This window comes from Pantherophis guttatus, chromosome 3 (assembly GCF_059756535.1).
Source record: "Pantherophis guttatus breed Tessera chromosome 3, ASM5975653v1, whole genome shotgun sequence".
Taxonomy (NCBI): Eukaryota; Metazoa; Chordata; class Lepidosauria; order Squamata; family Colubridae; genus Pantherophis; species Pantherophis guttatus.
In genome coordinates this window covers 181916924-181936253 of record NC_142065.1, presented here as the reverse complement: position 1 = coordinate 181936253, position 19330 = coordinate 181916924, and the positions used below count along the sequence as shown (strand labels likewise).

The 19330-nt window shown below is 36.8% G+C and overlaps 1 protein-coding gene across 5 annotated transcripts in view; it reads right to left on the bottom strand.

Moving 5' to 3' along the window:
* The window catches only part of ZFHX4 (zinc finger homeobox 4), a 198334-nt gene that overhangs the window by 5912 nt on the left and 173092 nt on the right, over positions 1-19330 (bottom strand). For 3 of the 5 annotated variants that reach the window (XM_060681930.2, XM_034429994.3, XM_034429996.3), the window contains exons 6-9: positions 17560-17693; positions 14084-14284; positions 12851-12971; positions 5337-10736 (exon numbers count right to left, since the gene is read on the bottom strand). In XM_060681930.2, the coding sequence (XP_060537913.1) occupies positions 5337-10736; positions 12851-12971; positions 14084-14284; positions 17560-17693 (5856 nt within the window). The remainder of the gene's footprint in view (positions 1-5336; positions 10737-12850; positions 12972-14083; positions 14285-17559; positions 17694-19330) is intronic. The other 2 variants (XM_034429997.3, XM_087890714.1) reach the window with 1 other exon arrangement.

Below are 19330 nucleotides of genomic sequence, written 5' to 3'. Positions count from 1 at the left end.
AAAATTCCAACTTTAAACAACTTTGCCTATAGAATATTTTGTTTTTATTGATTAATGAAAAAGCAGGGTTTATGATCTATGTCACTGACTAGATAACTGTGGAAAATACATTTTAAAAGGCTGCTGAAGAGAAAATAGAGTAATACATAGAAATTAGAGCTTAAAGGAACTTCTAGGATCAGAGTATATGTGACACTATAAGAGTAAGAACCTTATAATCTACAGCATAGACATGTTATTAATGGCATGAATGGTGCTGATGTCATCACTATCCAAGTGTTTCACACTTCTTAGAATAAAATAATTAGAATAATTAGAGACTGTTAAATTTAACAAGGCAACCATTAATGTTTTATTACAGAATCATTACTTTTATTTCATGGGAAAAAATATTTAGTTAGTAAACAGATTTTAGATGGTCTCTGTTAAAATCTGTAGTGGCATAACACACACATAGTAGAAAAATACTTTGAAGACTTCATTAAATTTTAATTTATTTTAATGAAAATTTAATTATATTAAAATATGTTTTAGTAAAATGTATATAGTTATTTCTGATAATAAACTATAGTCCCGTGATGGCGAACCTATGGCACGCATGCCACAGGTGGCACACGTAGCCATATCAGTGGGCATGCCAGTTCAGCTCGGCGTGCATGCGTACGCCGGCCAGCTGATTTTCGGGCGTTCTGGGCCCACCAGAAGTATAGTAACAGGCTGTCTCCTGCCTCCAGAGGCTCTGGAGGCTGGGGACAGCAAAAAACGTCACTTCCTGTCCCACCAGGAGTTCGGAAATGGGCCATTTCAGGCGTCCGGAGGGCCTCTGAGGGAGTGAGAAAGGCTGTTTTCGCCCTTCCCAGATAAATAGAAAGGATCTGGAACCAGGTAAGAAAGAAAAACGGGCCTACCAGGCCATTGTGTGCCTGGAGGGGGGGGGGTTGCCTGCGCATGCGCAGTGCAGGATGCATAGAATTATCGGTGTGGGCACACGCGTGCGCGAACTTCCCCCGCCCCACCCCTATCCTGACACGCGATGGCAAAAAGGTTAGCCATCATTGCTATAGTCTGTTGGGAGAATGTATTATTTTAAATAATAAATAAACAGTATCCTTTGGCTTTCTCATAATATACACAAGCATCTAGCTGAAGATTTTTAAAAACTGGATGGGCCACAATAGCCAAAGTAATCAAAAGTTTAGGCCTACCTATAGATGCAAAACAGTTAATGAAGAAATATTATAAATGAAGCTCATTATATTTTGAATATTGTAAGATTAGTTAGAATAATTTATTATTGATATAAACATTAACAATCTTCTGTTTAAAGTATTTTATGATTAGATTTATTTCATTTATTCTTTGCTTGGGCGAATTGACTTCTCCAATCATTAGGCCATTTTTTGTTAACTTTCCTTGGTGCATGATGTTTAAACAAATTTATTTTTTTTTCAATTTGGAAGATTATGGCAATTAATGATGTGGACATGTAACATTCAGAAGACAAATTAAAGATAGGATAGCCCATTAACAGTGAGTAAATCCAAATGAAGTGATTGGTGCTTAAACTTGAGATGAACATGACTGAATTTTTTTTATAAATATTCCAGATCCATATATCCAGACAGACAGACAAACACACAGAGAGACACAAGACTAATGAATTAGGGCATAAGGCTACATACTACTTAGTTTTATTTGTTAAATAGCAATAGCACTTAGACTTATATTCCGCTTCACAGTGCTTTACAGCCCTCTCTAAGCGGCTTATAGAGTAAGATAAATCGAATGAGAGTAACCTAAAAAACAAAAGTGAGCCATGCTAATGAAAATAACTATTTTAATAATGCAGATATTTATGCAAAAAATTAATTCCATATGTGTTCAAATATAATTTGATAAATTATCTGCCTAGTTGATCATAAAATAAAGAGAGAAGTACATTTATATTCAGAAGCATCATTGTATCATATTTTAAGTCTATGAGAAGATAATTTTTGGAAACTGGGCATGACTATTAGCAGATTTTGAAGTATTTTAAAAGTTGAAAGAAGTAAACTGAAGGATCATAATCAGGTTCAGGGCATAAAATGGACTGAAAGAAGTCTGATTAAACTTATCTCTGCATCAAACAGAGATGGGAACTGCTGCCCACAGCAAAACAAGATGATAAAGTGGGTTAATAAGATATGAAGCATATCTACAATGAGCATATATTAAAGAACTGTGGAGGAGGAATACTTTTTACTAATGAAAGTTTAATATAATCTACTCTTTTCCTTCCACTATTCCATTAAGAGCCATTAGGAACATATATTTTCTGGGTAACAAAGGTAGGATAGAGAGTTTATTTAGCATGTGGAAGAATGAAATATCTCAAGATATACATTTGGTTAGCATTTATAGCCACACCATTTGAAAGTGCTCTGCTTCAGCCTTAATTGATACATCATAGATTATGCTACTGCATCTATTATTTGAAGATCTGCTAACTCAAACTGATCTATATGCCCGGTATCTAGAAATAACCTGCATGTTTAAGATTTAGTCTGCATATAGGTCTTCAATGTTTATACCAGCTGTTGCAGGGGAGGGTTCCAAATCCCATCGCTACCGGTTTACTTGCGCATGCAGCGCTTCTGCGAATGCGCAGAAGCGTCTGAGCAGGTGGGCGGAGCCTTCCGCCGCTGCCACTACCGGTTCGCCCGATCTGGTGTGAAACGGTTGCAACCCACCACTGAGCTGATATTGCCTTGAATTTCAAATGTTTAACACTTTAGTCCCATTTCTGAAACATGCATTATACATACTGTTGCATCTTCAAAGGCACAAAGATGGAGTTCTGAAGTATCTGATAGAGCCTCACCTTCTTTTAATTGTGATCTCTAGATTACAGATCAGTGCTTTATGATTTAGAATTAAGTCTTGGCAGTACTTCAGATAAGAAAGGGGTAGAAACAATTTCTGTTCCTTCCTAACAGAATGAAGAAATTATAGCTAGATGATCCTCAACTAAAGCGCAACAGTATTCCCCAAATTGTCCCATACAATTTGTTTTTACCAGTTGCAGGCCTAAATATCAGTGAAAAACGGCTTAACCAGTAAGATATTACTAGGATTGAGAGCTGCAAGAGGTAATAACAATAATAAAATTTAACAACTCAGTCAGGAAGTTAAGTTTATCTTCAGTAAATGCTCTGCAAAGAGAAGAATTCTGGAAAATGCAGAGAACTGTCTTTCCAGCATTTATTCCAAATCAGAGTTATGACATTTATTCTTCTTCCAAAATCCTGGAATTGTTTTCAGGAAATTAATGTGTAAAGTTTGGAAACTGAATATAACACCAGAAATTAAAGTCTATGTTTTGAGGGCTTTATGTGACAGCTCAGAGGTTTTAGAAGGACAGGGGTTTGGCTTTGCAATATGATTCTACAACAAACTCTGAATGAAATGGTTTGTTTCCATGTGTAGACTGGACTTCTACCATTTTTTTTAAATCTATCACTCACCCATTAATGAAAATAATTGTAATTATTCTGATAAAACATAGTTTAGTTTGCTTATAAGCTTAAATTTTACACATATCACTTATATGCAGTTTTGCTTATGTGATACTTGTGTGTGCTTAACAAAATATACACTCTTTTAATTTTATTACATAAAACCAGAAGGGAATGTTTCCCATTATGAAAAGAAAAATGTAATGAATTAAGGAAAAAAAATTGGATAAGACGATCAATGGAATGGTTATTATCAATTGGAATAAAATAGAAAAAGTGTTATTGCTACAATTCTAATGTTGGCTCTCAGCCGTATAGACATCAATCCTGAAATTTGAATAGTTTTAATTTAATCATAGGACACACAATAATAATGAGATGCAAAAAGTCTGTATCAATGACACTATTTCAGATAGGGAAAAAAATATAATTTTATTATACTATAATAATACTACACAACTCACCAAATAGATGCACCAAATCTTCAATTCAAGAATATTTGGAAATAATTTTTTCCTAGATAAGTAATTTTTCTACTTGCATTTTTGCAAATACATAAGACCATGTTGCCTAGAAATTATGCTTGACTATATTAATTTATTACATAACCCCTTAAACTGTTACGGAGATCAGGAAAAATCACGGTCGTGAATTAAATAAAATAAGATTGATTTTAGCTCAGTCATTACCATGTTTATTTAGAAGTCCCACTGACTTCAGTGCAATGCTTTAGCTCAATACAGTTAAATCCCAGAGAACAAGCTACTAGGGTTTATTATCACTAGAATGAAATTTTGCCTCAATTACTAATGCCACCCTCAATTTGCCTTTACTTGGTAAAATGTTTTAAAATATGTATATGGAATATTGATCAAATTATAAAAATACATGGTTCTCAGGATTTTATTGGATGAAGTGGTAAATAAATGTAAAAGTTCTAGTTAAGAATGTTATTTAATTGACATATAAATTGTTACTTAAAATACCCATTACATTTAATGTTGCTTTACTTCAAAAACAACATATTGATCAAATATCAGGTAACTAAAAGTCAAACTGTTATAAATCCTGAATGGATTCTAATTTCTTGTTTATTTTCTGCCATCAAGGTCCTAGTATTGTCTTTGCAGTTCCTAGTATTACCTTCTGCAAAGTCTTGAAAAATCCTCCAATCTTTTGGAGCAGTTTATGGGACTCATAGAGACATACAAGTATAAGGGAGTGATAAAGACTAAATCCAACCTCAAGAGCCACAGTGGCGCAGTGGTTAGAATGCAGTAGTGCAGGCTACTTCTGCTGTCTGCAATTTGACAGTTTGAATCTCACCAGGCTCAAAGTTGACTCAGCCTTCCATCCTTCTGATGTCGGTAAAATGAGGACCCAAATTGTTGGGGGCAATATGCTGACTCTGTAAACCGCTTAGAGAGGGCAGTAAAGCACTATGAAACGGTATATAAGTCTAAATGCTGTTGCTATGCTTTCTGGGGCATGCACAGGGAAGGCATAAAACCTACAAAATGGTGGGCATGATATTGCAATTCAAGCCTTGTCTTCTTTTGTCAGTGCATGTGATGTTGTCACACATACAAGGGCAAGATGCATGGACTATGATGCCATAATCCTGCTCCCCATCTTTGACTTCCTTGACATTACTGTCCCCTATTCCTCTTTGGTGGATCAGAATCCCACAAATTCTGAATAGGTAAGGAAGCATTGACTTGCATAGGTTCTGAACAAATTATTTTTCCGGTGTACAGTCACATAAATGACAGAAAGGTAATAAAATACAAACTCTATTTTAACAATGCTGATTTTTTTTTTCTTTTCATGGTTACTTACTGTTTGAACTTTGAGGAAATCCAGTTAAGGAAGATGGACCATTCATTCCAGGTAAAAGGACTGGAGGAAGGCCAGGTAGTCCTGGGTAAGCTGCTGGCAAACTGATTCCATGAAGCGAACTGCTGTCCATCATGCCTGGCTGCTGTACTGTTAAGCCTAAAACATCTGTAGCCTTTTTAATACGATCCAATTCTTGCTGTGCCATCAGCTGTCTAACAGTTGTAGGAGCTAAGTAGTCTTTTTCCCGGTCCAGCTGACTTCCCACAGTTTCTCGCACTTTTGTTATGTGTTGTTTGGAAAATATATGGTCTCTTATGGACAAACGTGCAGAATACTTCACCCCACATAGAGAACACTCTGGTCTTGATCCATCAGTTGCATTCTGATTGATCATAAATGGCTTCCCTATGTTTATTTTGAATTTCTTTTCTTTTGCTCGTGCATTTTGAAACCAAACTTGTACCACACGTTTGGGCAGGCCAATCTCATTCCCTAGCATTTCGCATTCTTGCATGGTTGGAGTCCGATAATCACTAAAGCAAGCCTTCAAGACCTTAAGCTGTAAATTACTCATTTGTGTCCGAAATCGTTTGTGACCAGGCCGATCGCTACTTTTAGATTTAAAGGGATTGTTTGCTCCAAATGGATTAGGTGAACTTGGATCGGCAATGCTTGATGTCTCACTGCGATCAGCATTATCATCAGGATCATCAGTAATGTAAACACTTTGGTCGAGATCACAATCTTTGTCACTTAAATGGATCGATGGGCTCGTCAGAGAGAATAAATGCCTATCATCACTGTTCTCCATATTAGGCATGTTTATGTTTTTTGGCAAACTGTCGTTGAGAATATTTTTTGGCTCTTTGGGAGTTGATATAGATTTCACATCTTTTGAACCACCACTCATACTTTCGGTTTCATTGTTTCCTTCATCTCCTGTTGTAGCATCACTAATTGCTGTATTAATTGATGAAGTTTCATCAAAGTCAGTTTTATTCTGATCATAACAACTATCCACATGAGCAGCATTCAGATTTTCAATATCTTCATTGCATTCCGCTTTGAAAGACGAAGGACTTAAAAGATTCTTCGGTGACATTTCTGCAGTTTTACTAACAGGAGTTGAGACAGTAGAAGCTAATTCATTTTCACTTGATAAATCAATTTTTGTTAAAGATGATGGATAATCAAAAAACATGTATTTTTGTGGACTCTCTCCTCCGTCTTCATTGGCTATTAAAGGACTCGGTGGCAAACTATAACCTGCCTGTTTTCCTTCATTCCAGTGTCGACTGCGAATATGACTTTCTAAAGCTGACTTTGCTTTAAACAATGCTCGACAAAAAGGACATCTTTTATGAGACTGGGCTGGCCCTACTGCACGAAATTGCCCTTTTCTTTCTCGAGCTCTTGTGTTTTGAAACCAGACTTGTACAACCCTCTTTTTCAGACCTACTTCACGTGCAATGTGATCTAGCATTTTTCGAGTAGGATTGGAATCCAAAAGGTATTTTTCATAGAGTATTTCCAACTGCTCTGGAGTAATTGTAGTTCTTAATCGTTTATCCCGGTGCTGGTCCTCACCACTGTTTCCTCCCTCTTTTTCACTACAGTTATTATCATCCTTATCATCCAGTTTTCTTTTAAGTGAGCCAGAAACTGAAGCAGTATGGTGAGTTGTGTGAGTTGAACCTACTTGTGGTGCCATCTGAGCCAAAGAACTATTCAGCAACTGACCTGTCATCAAAGGGCTATTAGGATCAAATATCATATAGGGCATATCCATAGGCCTTTCTAAAAACTGAGAATGAAGGAATTGATTTTGTGCTGCTAAGAAATGCATATGTTGGTGCTCCTGCCAAAGTTCTAAAGTGGGAAAGGCAACTGTACACTGGTCACATTGGTACTGTAGTAATTGAGGAGGTAGACTGTTTTGAAGAGGGCCCATTGAAATTGTTAAGGGACTGGAAGGAATCGGCGTAGATTGTGATGTAGAAGGTGGTCTGCCTCCTATTTGGGATTGTTTGTGTTGCTGTGCTTGAGAAGCTGAGGGCTGTGCATCAGTGGAGGATCCTGTGGAGGATGTTAGTGTGGATTGCATTAATTTGTTGCTTTGGGAGGAAATCTCAACTTGTTTAGGTGTGGTATCATTTTGCTTTGGCTTTTCAGTTAAATCGGGTTTGGGAGAGTTTTTGTCTGGCTCGGGTTTGGGTGATGGCATCAAAGGAGTACTAGAACCAGATCCAGAGCTTCCTGCAGTTGTTAGAGCCATACTTTTAGATGAATCAGATGGACCAGAATATGTACAGTTCTTATAAAGAGTTTGATCTGTGGCATCCATTGAGTCCTCTGTTTGACTTTCATCTTGGGCATCATCATCCTCATCTTTATAACACAGTTTTTTCTGATGAGTAATTAAGTCAAAAATTCTAGGAAAAACGACACTACATTTTTTACATTGATATTGCATGTTACTAGTCCTAATGTATCTCTCATTGGTGAGTTCCCTTTTCTCATTATCTTTAGTTTCAGCTTGATTCTCATAGCTTTTTCGAGCCTTTTGACGTGCATTTTGGAACCATACAACAATAACACGAGTAGGTAAGTTAAGTACAGTTGAAAGCTGTTCAATTTCATCATCTTTTGGATAAGCATTTGTATCAAAAAAATCTTGTAACACTCTCAACTGGTAGTCAGTGAATCTAGTTCTAGATGATCGCTTGCTTAAAGATGCATCAGATTTGTAATGTTCTAAAGAACTGGTTTGTGGTTCAATTCTTATATCTTCCAAAACTGTTATGGGAGGGTTACTAAAATTGTACGGAGAATCTTTGTTTCTCTGTCGTTCCTTAAATAAGGTATTTCGAAACCAATGTTTAATAACTTTTTGCGAAAGGCCAGATTTCTCAGCCATTTCTTGAATCTGTTCTTCGCTGGGGGAATTATTAATATCAAAATATGCTCGCAGGATTTTCAGTTGGTCATCTGTGATTCTAGTACGGGGACGCTTGAATTGAGAGTGTCGTAGAAAATTCGGATCTAATCCAAGCTGTTGCTGACAAAGCTGAGTAAGATCTGCAGATAAAGCATCCATTGGTGGTAACTGAAGGGCAAGCTGAGGAGGTAATGCTGGGTGTTGTACTGGTTGCATCATAATTGGGGGAAAAAGAGGAAGATCTAAAGATACTGGCAGCTGCACTGGTGGTGGAGCAGAAGGTGGAGGTGGTGGTGGAGGAGGCGGTGGTGGAGGAGGCGGAGGAGGTGGTGTCGGTGGTGGAGCTTGCAGAGGAGTGGGAGTTATGCTCTGGATTTTTCCAGAGCTAGATGAAGGTTGTGAAGGAGTAACAGATGGAGCTGGAGGTGGTGGTGGTGGAGGTGGAGGTGGTGGTGGTTCTGGAGAAGATGGTGAAATAGGATAAAGCTTGTCATATGCCTCCCTGTATTGACAGGCAAATTTTTCTAGTGCACCATATGGGAAGAACTGACCATGAACGTGTTCCTGATGACTCTTCAATATAAGTATGTTTGAAAATAATTTGCTACACGCTGCACATTCCAATTTGTCAGTATTTTCACAATCACCAGTTTTACTTTTCTTCTGCACCTTCTGCCTATTCTCATTATATTGAATAACCAACTCGAAGCCAAAATTTTCTAATAAAGCCTTGGCTGCATTTCCTCTTGCCCCAGAAGCAATTCTAGGTGGTGGGATAATTGGTTCTGAAGACTTCTGCTTTTTTATTTCTTTGTTTTCTTTCAATACTTCACTATCACTTGTGAATTCTTGCTTTGGTTTTTCTTGTTTCTCAGAAATCTCTTCAGATTCCTTCATTAAGGGCATATCCTTCACCATCTGGCATTCTGCATTTACAGGATTTTGCTCTGCTTTTATCAACTTATTAGTCTGCTGCTGCTGTTGCTTTTGGGGCTGAATTTGAGGTGGTGTAACTTGATACTGTTGTGCCTGTTGCTGTAGTAGCTGTAGCTGAGTTTGACCGACATGGTGCTGAGTTTGCATCTGCTGTTTTAGGTCTTCTAACAACGAACCTGCCATACCTGCCATTCCAGGCATACCAAAAGCGGCAGAAGCAGATAAACCCAGATCAGGGCTCAAACTGAATTCAGTACCAGGAATATAGAATGGAAAAAGAAACTGTGGCTGTTGAAATTGCAGCAATGCCTCTGGCGTCATAGGGAAATGAGGCAAAAATGCAGGGTTCAGGAACTGTGGTTGAAAGAAAGCTGCTTGCTGCTGCAATTCATGCTGGAGTTGCATCTGCAGTTGTGCTGGTGACTGGGGAGGGTGATGTGTAGGCTGAGCAGAAATCATTTCAGAAGCCTGTTTTTTAGTTAACTCTTTGGCATCTAGGTGAGTTTCTTTGCTGTTTACTGCTGGTAGGCTTGTAGACTCTACTGATCCTTGGCTAGGGCTATTAACGCTCCCTGCTGTACTAGTTCCACTTAACGTATTACTGTTTGGCTCTAATTTTGCAGCCCTTGCCTTAGTCTGATGCAATACAGATCTCATGTGGATTTCCAGTGTAGAACTTTGGCTGTAAGAAACATTACAAATGCTGCATTTATAGGGTTTGTTGTCAGTGCTGCTGTTGGCTTCTTGAGGGACAGGACTGGATGCTTCCTGCAACACTTTTTTGAGTTTATGTAAATGAGAGACTGAATTATAATGGACCAAAAGAATGTTCTTTTGCGTGAAAGATTCTTTGCACACTGTGCATTTATATGGACGAGAAGGATCTAGAAACTTTTCCATAGTAAAATTTGGCCCTTTTCTAAAAGGTAAGGTCCGCTTTGGTTCTGAGCCCATTTCATCTGGAATCGAGCTGCTATCACTTCCTACAGGACTTGCTTTACCTTCCTGGTCTACCTCATATTCCCTTTCTATATCTTGTTCTAGTGCATGTTCGTCTTGTGCCATACTTTCATTTTCTGACCAGAGTTCACCGTTTACAGGTAAAGTTGCACACAGCTGCTGAATTTCAGCTTCACTGAGTTCTGGATGGCCTGTTTCCAAATGTTTTTTTAAAGCCTGGAATGTACGGAAGCTACGTTGGCAAAGGCTACACATGGTAGCAGCCCGAATAGCATGATACTGGGAATGTATCTGAAGCTTCTGCATAGTCTTAAACGCCAAGCTACAATGGTTACAACGATATTTATAGACATGGCGATCAGAAACAGAAAGCTGCTGCCTCTTTTGCTGTTCATTCAAATGATCTGGCAGTGATTCAATTATCTTTATATCATTAGTGCTGCTTTTGTTCCATTCTGGCAGTTCAGCAGATTCTTTTAGTGGCTTATGTTCCTCTATTTTAATTTCCATTCCAGTTTTTGATTCTTCAAGCCCAGGAGTATTCTTCTCCTCTGGAGGACTATCACCTGCTTACAAAAGAGAGAAAGAGAGAGGAAAAAAAGAATAATTCATAGATTATTTAGTAGAAAGTATCTTTGGTATGAGAATTATATACAATTATAGTGACCGTTCATTAATAGTTTTGCAATTGTATATCTGCATAGGCAATACAGTATAGACCAATTAGGCAATTCCCATTTTCAGTACATCGGTATGTTGTCCTTTAAAGGATATTTTGAAAAATAACTAAATGTAGTCAGTGTTCTACCTAAGGTTACGAAGAAGATGTGCATACAAATGATCTTGATGTATTCATTCCAGAGACAATAAGGGGCTCAGGCTCTGAATCATAATTTCTGAAAAAGGTAACTGTCCTTGTTGAATTGCAGTTGGAAAGGAAAATGTTTAGGTATCATTCTAATTAAACACCTAATTAAATCTTCCAGGGTTTCTAGCCAATGCATAAAATCATAGATGTGAATGACATTTAAAAAGGTATTGCTACAGAGAAAAACTGAAATCAAACATGGATGTATGGACAATAGGTTATAAATTTATTTTCACATAGTTTTTGGCATTTCCTCATTATTAGGTACTTTTTTTCTTTTTCTGTCATTGTTCTCCTTCCTTATCTTTCCCCCCCCCCCATTAGTGTGGTCTGCCTTCTAAATTGTAAAACATAAATGGATATTGTTATATAAGTTCACACATATGTAATTAAAACAATGCAGTGGGAATATACCAAATTCATTATAGCAGCAATCTGTGGTGGATTGTTGCTACTAGTTCAAACTTATTCAAAAACCGAAATGAGCAACTGACTTGTACAATCTTATTAATGGATGTAAATCTAAAACCACAACAGATGGTCCTAAAAGAAGCAATTTAATGTTGAATATATTCAAACTTGGATTTTTAATCTATTCCTGTCTGTAACAACTTATTACACCTTTAGTTTGTTTTAATACCAAATATAGTATAATCAGTCTAAAGATACAAAAAATTAAAATCATATATCTGGTTTATAACTCACGGGTAATATCTGTAACTGGAGGTGAGCAGGGATCCTGTGTCTTTATCAGCTGCACGCAAATAAGAATTCTAAAGGTTCTGACTATTTGGATGGAATTAAAACTATGGAGAAGTTTTGTCATTTGTACATGGGACTGAAGAGATTGGGCTGCAAAAATCCTGCTGGGATTGTTCTGTATTGAGTTAAATGAATAAATAATAACGCTCCAGTAAACATGTTCCTGAAAAATAAAGCAGAGAACTTTCCCTTGTACTTGAGGGGGAAAAAGACTCTCTTATGTGTGGATATTTTTGTTTTTTAAAAGCACCTTTAGGTGATTTCATTTGATTGGCATTATGAGGAATGAGCAGGGGGAACACGGGATTCAATGACTGACAGGCCTGCCCAGAAATCAGAATGACCTTTACAATCCACCTCTCATGATTTGCCTAACCAAAATGTTTTAAGATGATGGGATTGAGAATTCTTTTTTAAACTATTACCTCTACTTATTGTTTGCTGTTTTCCAATATAACGATAAGTAAAGGAAAATTTGGCTCTGTTATCTGCTCTGTTGACTGAACAGTTCGAGCCTTCTCTTTGAAGATGGCTATTAATCTCTGCTTTCAGCTCTTTTTTGGGTATAACACACTCATAAACATGTTGCCTGAAGTCTGATGCAGATATTTGTCACTATGGGATCTATTTTTATTACCTTCTGCCTCAAAAAAGTTACCTATTACCTTCTGTCTCAAAAAAGTTTTGAGTTCCTTTTTTTATATATAAAACCAGATTTAAAGAAGTTCATCCAAAACTGCTGTACTGTTTATTATATATAGTAATATTACTACTGTATATATTACTATATTACTAACTATAATGTAGTTTTTCATATAAAAAGTAGGAAAACCATGGCACAGTAGCTAAAGCCCTGAAGAGAAATGTCCTACAATATTGTTGTATTGCAAAACACACTTGATTTCATTAATTGGTTAAAGCAAACCGGACTTTGATCTCTGCATTATTTTCTTTGATGCAGAGTTACTGCAGTCTCCAAAGTGAAGTAAAAATATTTTATCAAAAGACACCGATGTTTCAATTCTGCAGGTGTGTTTTTCATTGCTATACCTGAGTATTTTCCAGACCCCTCGGTTCTCAGGTTTGTAGACATGGCATCACAGTCAGATTTCTCTGAAGCAACTGTTGGCAGTAGCATACTGTTAGGCATCATCATATCTGGTACAGGAACCTTAGGGAGGAAAACATAATTTTGACACTGCTTATCACATGTAGACAAATCATCCAGGAGCTTAAAATTTAGCTTATAAAAACATTAGAAATGGTATTGGTTAAAATATCCTGAGCAAAAAAGATACTAAAACCTCCTCTTTCATTGAGTTGAGTGTGGCCATTTGAAGCTATTCGGATAATACAAAGGCACTACTTCTGAGGGCTCTAAAAAAAGATTAGTTTATATCTCACACATCTGGGTGAATATGAGCGATAAGGTTTTATTTTATTTTTATTTTAATTATCAGAATTCATGTGTGTCTGACAGTTTACCTTGTTTTACCTAGACTTTTATATAATTCTGTCAATTGAGGTCCTAAAAATATTTCATCATCCCTGAAAAATATCTTAGGGTTTCCTCTAGTGATATCTATATTGTATTTTATAAACATTGAAAGAGAAAATAATATTGGTGACAACATTCGAACGCATACAGGTTTGACTATATGTAATAATGCTCTTTAAATATATATTTTCCACTATCATACATATTATATTATATGGATAACACTTGGTTTTTTATTAGATATTCAAAGTAGCTAAATAAACCATAAAATTATGATTCTGCCCTATATAAAAAGAGCAGAGATTTTTGCGCTGCTCTTCACCATTATTTACAAGTTCATATAAAACTGACATTAAATTTAACTGTTAGCTTCCCAGAGTCATACACATGATATGGGTGGATATATAAATAAAATAAATAAATATACAAAGAAATAGTAATTTCTAATGCTTTTAGCTGTCACAATACATTACAGCAAATGAAGAAGAAAAGTTTCCCTACAGGGAAAAGTTAATAGCCAATCTGCTTTAGGAAGTGCATGGAGCCACAGAGGTGAGCATCTTGATCTTGAAAGGTTGACTTTAATGAGAGCTTAAGACTCCTGTGTCTTTGAAAATTAAGGTTAAGTGAATAGGCCAAAAAGATGAACTAAGTTATTGACAGAAGTAGAGATCTCAGGAGCCCCTATTCCAACTTCCTAATTCCATTTCCAGCATTTATTCATCACTGTTTACAATTAACATATATGTAAAAAAAAACAACATATGAACAGCTTAAATACTTACTGTCATAAGCAGTTTTTCCACACAATCAGGTGACACACTGTGCAAATGAGTCAGATGCAACTGCAGATGCATTTTGTTGCTCAGGACATCCTGACAAAGGGGACAGCAGATCACAGGCTGCATAGAATGTTGTGACAAAACATGCATCTGTATACGATTTGGGTCCCTGCTATTGTAGTTACAATAAGGGCACTGGTAAAACTGAAAAAAACAAACAAACAACCCACCATAAATTCAGACTATTAAACAAATAAATTGAAAAAAAATGACTTATTACTACAGTAAATACTACATTTTCCTTCAAGAAAAAAAATTGAATAATGCTTCTTCTGCTTCTTCTAGTCAATCTCTCAGGGTAACAATATTTTCTGGGAATTTATTATCATTTTCACATTTTTAATGTCTTTAAAAACACTTTAATTTTACATGAAAAAGAAGAAACATGGTGGTTTATCTGCAGCCTATTCATTAGAGAGTACATGTTTGGGGTTATATATAAGTAAAATTCTTGGACTTCATACCTTTAGTACACATACTCAAGTCCACACAATTATTATTGATCTGAAACAATCCACTACAGGATAAAACCTTCTTCAGTGAAAGTTATGGACTATAATATATCATTTTATCATAATCTATCATGCTAGTCTTCAGAAATGCTGCCCTATAAATTGCCAGTTGTGAGACCCTGATTTTGAAGATAGACTCATGGGATCAGTTGGGACAGTTGCTATTGTATCAGTCTCTCCGCTGCACAGCAACTTGCTTGCCTACACTACTGGAACTAATTTCAGGATTGGCGATGGACTATCCCAGGCTTATGATTTTAGGGTCCTTCAATTAGATATCCCTGGGACAGACCATGAAAACAGCCCAGGAGTTCATGGCCATCATCCCAGTCACTCATGGCCTAACTTGAAACAATGGTCACACTCTGGACTTAGTTTTCTTGTCAGAACAATGGCAACATGATCTGAGGGGAGAACTATTTTCAGCTCCTCTGTCATAGTCAGATCATGCTCTGGTAACTTTGAGATTCTTTTATGTTATCCTATTATTCAGGGACATAGGACACATGTATCAATCCATGCCAGCAACTGATGAACCTGATGGAGTTCCAAAAGAACTGGAGGTTCTATCTGAGGTTCTGCTGCACAGCCCAGTGAAGTGGACAGGATTCTCAGGACTATAAGTACAGCCATCTGTGAATAGATTCATGCCCCCCTGATTAGTTAAGGCTACCCAGGACATGACATGTGGTGGGTCCTAGCGATGGTTAATTTATCCTTGAGTCATGAGATGTTCTTGGACAATTTAAAGAAGCACCGGTGCTCCCTTTTCTCAACAAGCCATTACTGGATTCCATAGTTATAGATAATTTTTGTCCAGTCTCCCATCTCCCCTTTTACTGGAAGGTGGATGAGAAAGTAGTAACACTGCAGCTCCAGAAAATCCAGGATGAGACAGATTATCTGGATCCCTTCCGGTCAAGTTTTAAATTGACTGAGATAGAAAAGGCATTGCTTGTCCTTTTGGGCGACTTCTGGCAGGAGTGGGATGGGGGCCTCACACTGGCCTTGGATACTATCAACCTTGATATTCTTTTTGATCAGCTTTGGGAGCTCGGGGTGGGGCAGAATTTTGTGCTGGTTCACTTCCTTCCTCTAGATTAGTCCCAGCAAATGTTGATAAAGGGACAAGAGGTCCAGCCTGCAGTTCCTCTTCCTCTGTGGATGCTACAGAGCTCAGTACTATCTATGCTCTTTTTAGCTTCTAATCTTACCTCTGCAGGGTAAAATTATTGGCCACCATGGGCTGACCTTATCTCTGGGGACAATGTCATCAATATGCAGATGACATTCAGTTGTATATCTGAATCACTTACTTATAAAAAGTAAGTGATGCTGTGGATGCTCTTTTACAGTGCTTAGAGGCTATCAGGGTCTGGGGAACAACAGGCTTCAAATAAACTTTGCTAAGAACAAGTGGCAGTGGTAGGGGGCTCCTCTATATCCCGGAGTTTACCATCTTTGGTTTGGATGTGAATTGTACTGCCCCAGACAAATCCAGTGCATAATTTGGGGGTTCTTCTGGAGTCATGACTCCTGCTTGAGAAGCAGGTGGCAGCCATGTTTCAGGCCTTTGCCGGATTTTATGTTGTACACCCTTTCTGGACCAAGAACACCTTCTTTCAGTCACTCATGCTCCGGTTATCTCCATATAAAATATGCACTCTATATAGGGCTAGCTTTGAAGAGTATCTCAAGGAAGCATATCTCAAGGAAGCTGCAGCTAGTGCAGAATACAGGCAGTTTTTTGTGTGTCCTAAGTTTTGCATGTAACATCTTAGCAACGTGAGTTGCATATGCTGCCAGTTTGCTTCCAGGTCCAATTCAAGGTGCTGGGTATCATCTTTAAAACCTTACAGGACATTGGGCCAAGTTATCTGAAGAACTGTCTTGTCCTAATTACATCAATCTGTTTCACCCAGTCAAGCAAGGAGGGTGTGCTGCAGACCCCACCCATCAAAAGTTTGATGGGTGGGGTCTAGGAAGAGAGCCTTCTATGCTATTGCCCCTGCCCTGTGGAAACCTTGCCCCCAGAGATAAGGTGGGCACTTATTCTGCTGGTCTTCCAGAAGAATGTCAAGACCTGGCTCTGCCAATTGGCATGGAGATCTAAGAGTGACCTGCAAATCTGATGATGGTTGGTGGATTAAGGGCACTCCCTCTACCTGTTTAATTTTTAAACCTATTTTTAGTCCAGTTTTTAAAAAAACTTTGTTTTAATCTATGTGTCTTTTATATGGGTGTATGACTTTTATTTGTAAATTACCCAGTGTCACTTAAGAGAGATGGGCAGTGTATACATTTGATGAGTAAATAAGTAAGTAAGTAAGTAAGTATAAATTATAGTTCATTATGTGTGGTAGACAGATTTGTTTATCTTTCCAATCCAGGGCTGACAGACAACAACTGGCCCAAAATCATCCATCCAGCTTCTATGCCTAGGTACGGGCTGGAAATGCATCTTCCCACTGCTAATCCAGCATTTTGTATACAGACAATTTAATATCCTGCTATATTTCAAATTCTGTATTAAGATCATCTTGAAATAAAGGTTAGCTCAGAAGGACTACTTGACAATATCAGCTACTTGGAAAAAAGTGCACTTTCATTCAAAATTTGGGTTTCCATAATTATTTTCCCAAGAACTTTTTTTTCTTTCTAAGCATCTGTTTCCTAGTCGCTTTTTCATTTTGATTCCCAAGAAGCCAAATGAATACAGCAGTCATATATTGTAATACTGTGATTAATAATCTCGTTTGGAAATATTAGTTTCATATGTTTAGCTGAAAAACATTTTACGGCTCATTGCAACCTGCATAAATAAAGTCCATGATAAATTAAAGTATTTCACTAAAATTGTTCATAAATAAAGCCCTAAGATAGAAACATTGTAATAATACTTTTTACCTGGTCATGACCAAACTTATTTTCTTCAGAAAATTTGGTCTTTTTGGGTGGACCATCTTCTTTAGTTGGAAGTAGTGGTTGTTCCCCTGCTGCAATATTTACTTTTGGTTCCTTCTCTGGTGTGTTTATTCCTGCTTCCAAAATAACATGCAAGAATATATTATAAATAGCTATGTTTGTCATTAGATCTTAAGCTATGACCTATAAGAGTCTTTTAAATATTGTAGGTTTTCATCTTACAGCAGAATTCTTTTTGAAACTGAACAGGTACAAAGGTGACAGCCCACTTATCTCTGAAGCAGAGCAAACTCTATAAATACATTAAAAATGTACTCTTCTCTCTTGTTTAGCTAACCTTATGCTGCCCTAAACAGTAATCAATAACTAGATCTCTCTAGTATTTCACTCGGAAATTTTACACCACATTATGCAAAATCAAATCATAGCCTCAGTTCTTGCTCCAAAATAATTAATTTCCAAACATTCCTCTTTTCCCTGTATCTAATTAAGAATATATTTGTTATGTTGTTCAGATAAGATGTCTATTATTTCCAATTATTGCACAAGATATAATAAATATTGAGTCAAATACATTTTTCATCATACCTCTAGGAGACTCCTGAAATCAATGGGACTTAAGTTATTCATGACTAATTAAATCCCAGTGATTTCAATAGATATAATATAGGCATAACCATATTACAATTCATTTAAAAGAAAAAAACACCAGCTTAACCATACAAAGACAAATAATGCTGATGCACTGACTTAAAATACGTTTTGTACTTAAATAGTGTGTACTAATAATATAATTAGTATCCAGCCCGAGCTAGCCTCTTAATGTAGCCAGGTTAGTACACATCAAAGAAAAGAATGCAATTATAATTTCCTAGATCATAAGAAAATTCTTTGCAGCCTCAATTTGTAGAGTAGTTTCTTTTGCTAGGCTGGATATTTCAACAGCATTGGGTAGTCTGGTCACATACATCTCACGACAAACACAAAACCTCATTTACCAACCATTCCAATCTCATCATAGTGTGGCATCATCTGACCTTTTTTCTGTTGTTTATTATGAGTATTTCTAATTTTAACTTTCAATTTTCACCATCTTCCAGTCAATTTGCAACTAAATTATTTCCAGGGTGAGGACACTATCACTGGACAACTGGGTGCAAATACATCTTGAAGTGCAATGACGCTAAACCATTGATTGCTATCAGACCCAACATAAATATATTGTCGAGGGGAGACGCATGAAGGATCTTGAATTTTAAAATCCACACAGAGTTCACATAAACGAACAAACTGACCTTACTGTCTAATGTCTTAGTTTTAATTTTAAAATAGGGTCATGACTGTCACTGAAGAAAAGCTCGCAGAATACTTATAACGAACAGAAAGCATATTGGCAGAGAGAAGAACAGAATAAACCTTTCTATTAAAACAACACTTTTTATTTGAAAAATAACAGAAAATCCTGCAAGAATAAGTAAATTCAGAAGTAGCAAAATATATTGCATGTGAATATCTTCAAAATATATAAATACATTTTATTAGAAATACATTAAAATTGACAGTACTATATATTTCAGTGTATTATTCCCTCTATTAAACTTAGGAAACAGAATTAGTGAAACTTTAAAAATAAAGCTAGAATTATAGATTGATTAAAGATCAAGATTATTCAAATAAATTGCAAATGGAAAAAGCCTTGTTTGGATTTCTTTTATAAAGGTTTAAGGTTTTCAGAATCTTAAGGGTCTAGGAG